This window comes from Budorcas taxicolor, chromosome 14, assembly GCF_023091745.1.
Source record: "Budorcas taxicolor isolate Tak-1 chromosome 14, Takin1.1, whole genome shotgun sequence".
Taxonomy (NCBI): Eukaryota; Metazoa; Chordata; class Mammalia; order Artiodactyla; family Bovidae; genus Budorcas; species Budorcas taxicolor.
Window position 1 is genome coordinate 73,227,044 of NC_068923.1, and position 9,668 is coordinate 73,236,711.

The 9,668-nt window shown below is 37.9% G+C and overlaps 1 protein-coding gene across 3 annotated transcripts in view; it reads left to right on the forward strand.

Annotated features, from left to right (window-relative positions):
* LRP12 (LDL receptor related protein 12) overlaps positions 1–3,739 on the forward strand; it is an 88,738-nt gene extending 84,999 nt beyond the window's left edge. For all 3 annotated transcript variants that reach the window (XM_052651627.1, XM_052651626.1, XM_052651628.1), the window contains one exon: positions 1,533–3,739. In XM_052651627.1, the coding sequence (XP_052507587.1) occupies positions 1,533–2,399 (867 nt within the window). In that variant the 3' untranslated portion in view covers positions 2,400–3,739. The remainder of the gene's footprint in view (positions 1–1,532) is intronic.
* Positions 3,740–9,668: the final 5,929 nt, after the last annotated feature.

Sequence of the window (9,668 nt, forward strand, 5' to 3'; positions counted from 1 at the left end):
GAGAGCCCCTTGTAGAACTGAATTGGCTGTCATTTAATTAAACAGACTTTGAAATGAGTAGAGGACCTCATCTCACTGTGGCAGACTGTCCTGTTAAAGTCGGCTTTGAAGTGTGCTGAAGGCGTTGTGGATCTCAGCTGCCTAAGCGGAGAGGATAGCTGAATAGCCTGTGTTCCTTGCTGGATTTAATGACAGTGCCCACACAAAGCCTTAGAACTTGAATGCCAGATGAGGAGAACCAGATCTGTGGAGTTCACAGGGATGTGAACCACTTTTATTTATATTCATAATTGGTGAAGAATCTTACTGCCATACTGAATTTATATATGCTGATATTCAGATTTCTTATTGACAATCTGTTCTTTATTAAGGCCAGACTATGAGATATTCCTATGATAGTAGCTTCTTAGCTTTCTGTGAATTATGTTTCAGGGATTATATTCAAAAAGTCTATATGGAAATCACAAATAAATGCAGTACCAGTCACAGAGAGAGATGGAGAACATACTATCACATTTTCTTATTCTCTTCCCTTCTTTTCTTCTGTGAGGAGGAGGGGCAAGAGTCATTCATTTTGGCAGATAGAAGCTGTATCTTCATTTGAAAGAGAGTATATCAACTTACCATTGTTTCTTGGAAATACTGTGTTGTAAAAATACTAAATGTCAGATTGATGAAAGCTGTGTTTGTTCCAAGTTTGATTACTCCTTTTTATAACCACTAGATGGAGCTTAAAGACTGTTTTTATAACAGTAGCTTGTTGGGTTTTTGTCTTTTTTTAAATAATTCTGATAGTCATTCATCTACAAAAAAAAAAGTAGGTTTTTCTTTCAGTTGAGCAATATGGTCACCTCCCAAATGCACTAGTTAAAAATCATCAGTTTTCAAAGAATAAGGTTATAATTTATGTTTAACATGACAATAAGACTTAAATCTTTAAGATTGAGAAGAAACCTAAATGTCTCAGATACCATTGAATAGTGCTGTAAACAAATTATTTTCTTTGACTTTCTGTTTTCTGTGCTGCATTACAAATATAATAATTCCTCTGTTTATGGTAATATAAATAAATTCTCAGTATCTACTCATCCAACAAATCCTTGGTTTTGACCTTGTAAATCAAGTCTGATTTGTTCTCTTCCAAACAAACAGATAAACAGCCTGGTTTTCACACTCCTGTAAGTCATTTAGAGAATTATGGTAGAGATTATTCTATGCTCCTAGCTAAAGTTTCATTTTCATCTTGGGTACATTTCTAGGATTGGATTACTGTGTGAAGTTTTAAAACAAAATTGCTGTTGTGATTGACATTATTATTTTAAAGTTCATATATAAGTATCAAGAAAATCTTAAACACAATAAACAGTGGTTCCAGTTATAGGTTAGTTTCTGGAGTGGGATGAACCTGTATTAATGAGAGAATTTAATTTATCTTTCATAGACCCTAACAATGAGTAATAGCATTTTTACCACAACAGTTTTAATACCTTGTTTTCAGCTGTCTTAAGATTTTTTTTTTTTTTTTTTTGCAGGCGTCTGTTTTGGAAAACCTGAGGCTGGCTGTACGGTCTCAGCTTGGATTTACTTCCATCAGGCTTCCTATGGCAGGCAGATCCAGCAACATCTGGAATCGTATTTTTAATTTTGCAAGGTCACGCCATTCAGGGTCATTGGCTCTGGTCTCAGCAGATGGAGATGAGGTTGTCCCTAGCCAGAGTGCCAGCAGAGAACCTGAAAGAAATCATACTCACAGAAGTCTGTTTTCCGTGGAGTCTGATGACACAGACACAGAAAATGAGAGAAGAGATACAGCAGGAGCATCGGGTGGGGTTGCAGCTCCTTTGCCCCAAAAAGTCCCTCCCACGACAGCTGTAGAAGCAACGGTGGGAGCAAGTGGAAGTTCCTCCACTCAGAGCACCCGAGGGGGTCACACAGAGACCGGACGGGATGTGACCAGCGTGGAACCCCCCAGTGTAAGTCCAGCACGGCACCAGCTCACAAGTGCGCTAAGTCGAATGACTCAGGGGCTACGTTGGGTACGTTTTACCTTAGGGCGATCAAGCTCTGTGAATCAGAACCAGAGCCCTTTGAGACAACTTGATAATGGGGTAAATGGAAGAGAAGAAGATGATGATGTTGAAATGCTAATTCCAGTTTCTGAAGGAGCTTCAGACTTTGACGTGAATGACTGCTCCAGACCGCTTCTTGATCTTGCCTCCGATCAAGGGCAAGGGTTCAGACAACCGTATAGTGGAACAAATCCTGGAGTGAGGCCAAGTAGTCGTGACGGCCCTTGTGAGCGCTGTGGTATCGTCCACACTGCCCAGATCCCGGACTCTTGCTTAGAAGCAACGCTGAAAACTGAAACGAGTGATGATGAAGCTTTGTTACTTTGTTAGGTACAGATCCCATCAGGGAGCCTGGATACAAGTTGGAGCAATATCCATTCATTGTTTTATAACTTTGCAATTAAACTAGTTTTCATTTAAAAAGAAAAAAAAGATGCAGGGTGATTTCTTATTATCATATGTTAGCCTGCATGGTTAAATTAAACAACTGTAACTCTATGAACTTTAGAGTTTACTATTTTAGCAGCTGAAAATGCATTATGTATTCAGATTGTTCAGTAATGTTTTTCCATTTGTTTCTAATTGTTTTCATTCCGGTACTGTGGTTAGCAGTAGAGATATGGCTGCTGAAACTCATTTGAGTGTCAGTTTATCTATCCTATGTTAAAATATTTCTTTGTCCAGAATAATACCTTCTTTTAATTAAACCCTTTATGCTTTTGCCAACACATCTTGTAAGTTAATACACTAGATGTTAAGGTTGTTAATATAAAAAGTAAAAATTCCGTATGCTCATCTATTTTTATTTATATAACATTTGTCTAAGCATTACTGTATTTCATCATAACATGAGCTTGTCAAAGGGAAAAAAAAACTTTGTCTAAAATTTTTTCTCTCATGTTTGACATGGAATGATGTGAAATTTAGATAGTTAGATAAATTAATGGCAAAAAAAACTTTTATAGGTTTTCTAATGTTGACTTTAATATTCTATATGGTACAAACCAAGTGGTAAAAATCCCAAGTCATTTCTTTTTCATCTCTATTTAAGGACAAAATTAAGCAGATGAAGATATTCTACTATGCATTAAATCTTGAACTTTATGTGTACAAAAACTGTACAAGATAAGTTCCAACTGGTAATGTCTTGCCCTGATACAGGGTTATGCTTGTATTGGACCCTAGGGATTTGCACTAAAAATCATATTAAGGTCTCAGATGAGTTTAGTGCAGAAGCACTATCACTTTAAATACTATTATTTGCTATCATGATGACTATATTTCCATAGCTTTTTTGGGGGGGTGAGGGGGCATTTTTATTACAACTTGAGGTTGCTTTGCTGGTTTCATATTTATTTGTTGTATTTAAAAAAGACTGCATTCTTGTAAGAAAGTGATTTTTTTCAATATATTTTATTCATGAGGGGAGGATCATGCTACATGAAAAGCAAATTAAGAAGTCATTCAGATCCCCTCCCTTTTTAAAGTAAAGTGAATTGCAAAACCCCGCATATTTTTTTATTGTCAGTTCCCATTTATTTATTCTTTAGCTGTCTGTTTTAGCAGCTTAATGATTGAGTATGAAAAATGTATTTGTGTGTGATTATTGCTATTTATTAAATTTTAAGTACTTTGCTGAATGTCATTTTAAAGCATGTTTGCGGTCTTGTGTATTTGTCGTGTTATGCTGTCAGGAAGAACTGACTGAAATGTTTTAATATGTATCAAAAATTAAAATTACTTTTTTTGTATTGCCTTGAGGTACTTTTTAACTTGAAGTTGCTCTTTATTTTTGTTCATTTGGTGTATATACAAATTCAGGCCATGAAATATGCAGTATGCCTAGAAGAAAAATTAAAGGGAGATAGTCTTTCTTAACGCCCTTATCATAAAGCAGTAGCTTACACCAGTTCTCAAGGGTAAAAATCCCTAAGGATCTGAATATTATTTTGCCCTTATCATAAAGCAGTAGCTTACACCAGTTCTCAAGGGTAAAAATCCCTAAGGATCTGAATATTATTTTGCCTTTGAAAAAATTGATGTATCTTAGAAGATTCAGTAACTCTAGCAGTTCTCTTTTTATATTATTTTCAGACATTTTAAACTCCTATGCAATATTTTACTGTCAGAATTTGGGTTACCAAATTAACCTTGTTTGGGTCCTACTAATTGTATACTATTATGTATAGGTTTTTTGTTTTTGTTTTCTGGCATGTGTTTTTAATTTCTTTGTTTAAATTAACTAATACATCTTCTTGGTTTAAACATTAAAAAAATCAAGTCCGTCTCCCTACTCCTGACACTCATCTTTTAGTTCCCTTTCGAAGAAAAAGGTGCAAACACTACATTCTTGTATACCCCCCAGAAATACCATATACATACATAAATGTATCCACATGTATAAATGCTATAGGATATAACACAAATTGTAACATACTATGCATTCTTTTCTGCACTTCTTTTCAAAGGCAAGGTATATCTACTACTGTTTGAATGTTAAAAGTAAAGTTAGGTATTTCTATTTTTTGACTTTTCACATTTAAACATTTGATCTGTCCTGAATTTAAGGCTCCACTATTTTTTTTTCCTAGGTAACTGCCTAGTTACTGCAAGACTGTTTATTAAATCTGTCCTTTCCTCACTTTTGCAAATGACCCTTTTATCATATTGCAGATTTTCATATTGTGTAGATACGTTTCTAGACTCCCATTCCATTCTCTTCAATTGACCTGCCTTTCTTTTTTTGTACCAGTCTTCTACTGTTTTCATAACTAATTTGTAAGTATTCAGATATTCTTGCTTATTTTTCCAGTTGAACTTTAGAACCAACCCTTGAGTTCCACCAAACAAACCCATAGGACTTTTTTTTTTTTCCTGACAGTTTTATAGATCAGCTTGGGGAAATTTGACATCATTATCATGTTAAAACTTCTGTCTAAACCATCTAAAAATGGCTCCCATTTGTCCAAGTCTTTTTGTTGTTTCCTTTGAAGATGCTTCACATTTTACTTTACTGAGATCTTGTAATGTTCTTCAAGAGTTCTAGAAATTTTATTATTTTTGTTACCATTATTAAGGAAGTCCTTTTGATTTATAATTTAGTCTTATTTTAGTATATACAAAAGGTAAAATGTTTTCTACTCAGCTACCAGACTCTGATTTTCTTACGGTTTCTAATAGTACTTCACTTAATATTTTTGTGTTTTCCAGTTATATAGTCATGTCTTCCAGTTTGCATACCTCTTTGTGTCTTGCTTGCATTGTCTAGTATTTCTAGAATAATGTTAAGACACATTGGCTATAATGAACTGGGTTGAGATATACACATTTAGTTAATCATATTAACGAGTATCTGTTGACCCCTATTTTTAAAAAAAATTAGGATTGCATGTTGAATTTTATCACATGCCTTTTCATTTTGTTTGGAGATGATCATATGATTTTTCTCCTTTGACCTTTTAATATGAATTTTATTAATGTATTTTGTACCATCCTTAAATTCCTGAAATAAACTCTGCTTGACCATATGTATTATTCTTTCAGTGTATTTCCAGATTATTTCGCATTTTATTTAGACTTGTGTCTATTCATCAGTGCAGTTAGTCATGTGTGTGTGTGTGTGTGTGCATGCACCTTTGTGCACTACCTTGAAGAAGCTTTGTTACTGATTTTATGCTGGTAAATTGGAAATATTTTTCTTTCTCCTGAGTTCTGGAACAGTTTGCATAACATTGGAATTTTCCGTAAGATTTCAGTGAACTTATCTGGTGCTGGTCAATGTTTGGCAAATAGCTCTTTAACAGCCCTTTCGGTATTTGTGGTATTTGTGTGTAGTTTCTGTGTCTTAGCTAGGACCATCAATCATCCATATTGTCCAGGTTTTCAAGTTCATTTCATAGTGATGAGCAGAGTTACCCCTTTTATGTGTGTGGCTCTTTCCCCTTAGTATGTATTATGCTTGCTCCCTTATTTTCTTAATTAAGATAGCTAGTAGTTGACCTAATTTGCTGTTTTTGTTTGCTTGTTTCACCCCAAGTGGTGTGCTTTGAGTGTCTCTTTTATTATTTTTCTGTTTTCCAATTAATTGATTTCCTTAAATAAATGTCCTACTTTTTGCTTTCCTTAGTTTATTTTGTTGTTGTTTTTTTAACTCCTTGTTAGCGTTCAATTTAATCATTTTTATTTTTTCTTAATTATTAATATGAGATTTAATTCTGTTCAGTTCAGTTCAGTCACTCAGTCGTGTCCGACTCTGCGACCCCGTGAACCGCAGCACACCAGGCCTCCCTGTTTATCACCAACTACCAGAGTCCACCCGAACCCATGTCCATCGAGTCAGTGATGCCATCCAACCATCTCATCCTCTGTTGTCCCCTTCTCCTGCCCTCAGTCTTTCCCAACAGCAGGGTCTTTTCAAATAAGTCAGCTCTTCACATGAGGTGGCCAAAGTATTGGAGCTTCAGCTTCAACATCAGTCCTTCCAATGAACACCCAGGACTGATCTTTAGGATGGACTGGTTGGATCTCCTTGCAGTCCAAGGGACTCTCAAGAGTCTTCTCCAACACCACAGTTCAAAAGCATCAGTTCTTCAGCGCTCAGCCTTCTATATAGTCCAACTCTCACATCCATACCTGACCACTGGAAAACCCATAGCCTTGACTAGACGGACCTTTGTTGACAAAGTAATGTCTCTGCTTTTTAATATGCTGTCTAGGTTGGTCATAACTTAATTCTGAGTACTGCTTAAATAGGCCAAAACACTTAGGTGTATTAGAGTTGGCATTACTTTTATATTCCAGGTGTTCTGAAGTTTGTTTTTATTTCCTCCTTAACCCACAAGTTGTATAAAAAAAGGCTTTTTTCCTTTTTTTTTTGCTATGTATTGTTTTTTGTTTTACCAAATAGCAGATTCGGAGTGGGTATTGGTACTGTTTTCTGATTGCTTTATTATTTTTTTTCGCATCAGAATCAGAGAATGTTAGGTGTATTGTATTTACTGTGGGGAGTTTATTATCTTTCCTTAACTTTTAATATCCAGGATTTTTTTTTTTTTTACGTATATTCCCTGTTTACAGGATGTAGATTTTATTAGATATTACTCAGTTTATCATGTACCGTTTAGATCTCCCCTGTACTCTGTCTTATCAGTCTATCTGTCAGAGCTCCAGTGTTGGTATGAAGGAAGAGGGGCAGCCACGGGGCTGTGTTACACGGGCTCAGAGGTCACAGCCCCGCCTCAGCTCATGTCACTCACTAGGACTGAACATAAGCACGTGATGAGGGGAGTCTTCCAGCAAGACGTTGGCGTTTCAGCTGCTACTACTGCTTACCACTGTCATCCACTGTTAAGCTGGAAATAAATGCATATGACCTTTAGAATAAAGGGAAAAAGAGCAGACTGAATTCAGTAGGTGTTCATTGAGTCTCTACCACAGACCCAGCAATACTGCGGTGACCTGCCTGCTGCTTGGCACTCAAGTCACTTGCCATTCCCTCACCCTTCCTCCTGAATTCCAGGGAGAAAAGGACCGCAACTCGACCCATTTTACTCAAGTGGGCCGCTGTTTAAAAACTGATGGACATCTCTGCACAAGCTTCTTAGGACCTCTCAGAAAGGCCAAAATATCACTTCTACCGTGTGCTGTTGGTCAAACAAACCACTAAAGCCAACCCAGATTCCACAGAAAGACAAATAGACTCCACTCCATAGTAGACCTAGCAAAGAATTTGTGACATCTATAATCCATCTCAGGAGAGTACCTGATGCGTAAGAAACACCAAATTGCCAGAATTAATGTCTTAAGCAGAAAAACAGTGCTACAGTCCCAGTAAGAGGGTCACTTATGAACGTCCCTGGTGGTCCAGTGGCTGGGAGTCCGCCAGTGCCAGGGACACGCATCTGATCCCTGGTCCAGGAAGATCCCACATGCTGCAGTGCAACTAAGCCTGCTCACCACAACTACTGAGCCCACACACCGCCACTACTGAATCCGGTGCTCCAAAACAAGCCACTGCAGTGAGAAGCCCACACTCCGAAACCCAGAGTAGCCTCTGCTCACTGCAACGAGAGAAAGCCCATGTGCAGCAAGGAACACCCAGGGCAGCCAAAAATAATTTTTTTAAAAAAGAAACTCATTTGCTAAAAGGATGTCACATTAACTCAGCTCCTCTGTCATACATCAAGTACATTAATTGTGCATATCTTGGTTATTAGAAATACAACAGTGTAGCAATTAGCCTTAGTATATTTGGATGAGAAATCAGAGCATTGATGCAAATTTAGATAAGCATATTTAGGCAGTATGAATGTTAAGGTTATTAATATTTTTCAACTAAGTTTATTTTTATATGTTATTGTAACCTATGGGCTTCCTTCATAGCTCAGTCGGTAAAGATTCCATCTGCAGTGCAGGATACCCGGGTTCAATTCCTGGGTCAGGAAGATCCCCTGGAGAAGGAAATGGCAACCCACTCCAGTATTCTTGCCTGGAGAATTCCATAAGCAGGATCCTGGTGGGCTACAGTCCATAGACTTGCAAGAATCTAAAATATTTTTAAATTTTTAGAGGCAATGTCGTGGATAAAAACAGCCACATTGCCTGCCCTACTTCCTATCATGCAATCTTCAGTAAGTCCCTTAATCACTCTGCACTTTAGATCTTCATCTATCAATGGAGATGACGGGCCTCTTGGAATATTACTGTATGTAAAGCTCTTGAAGCAGTGCCTGGCTTATCGTAAGGACTACATCTTTGCTATTACTGTCATTGAATGTTAAACAGAAAACATCTCTGAAGCTTGAATTAGATGAGATCTTGTATGTGAAAAGTCCAGAAATATTCATGGTTTCTGAAATCATGATGATGTGCTTCCTGGGTGCTTCTGAGGGCAACCACTTCCCCTGGGATCATCATGGACATGAACCAGCAACCCACAATAAACGTCAGAATGGGAGCAAGAAAAGGGGAAAAGAAACTAGCAGCCCGTTTGTGATGAGTCCAAGGGAGTTCCAAGACCCAAGAGACAGGACCTTGCTGAGCCTGGGATCTGAGGAAATTGTCATAGTGACTGAATCTGGAGAAGGGTCTTTTCGGGTCTCCTAGAACAGCAGTAATTTTTAGATCACTTAGTCTCCTGTAGAAAGGATCATTAGTGGCTTCCCTGATGGCTCAGGTGGTAGAGAATCTGCAGTGCAGGAGACCCAGGTTTGATCCCTAGGTCCCTCCTCCCTGGAGAAGGGCATGGCAACCCACTTCAGTATTCTTGCCTGGAGAATCCCATGGACAGAGGAGCATGGCGGGCTACAGTCCATGGAGGTCGCAGAGAATCAGACACGACTGAGCGACTAACTCTTTCACTTTACTTTCAGTCCCCTCACTGGAGCAAATGTGTGTACTCAACATCCAGAAGGAGAGAAGCCTCCTTCTGAGGGTTTGGGGAAAGAATAAAACAGGCCGCTTGTCTCTGAACAACTGCACCAACCTTGGCCTGACTCCTTTGACTTCCTGTTCTGTGAAGCAAGTGTGGTAGGAGTCTCACTCACCCATGGAGTATGACATTCCTAACTCCTCCACAGGCTCTTAAGTTGAGAATAACAA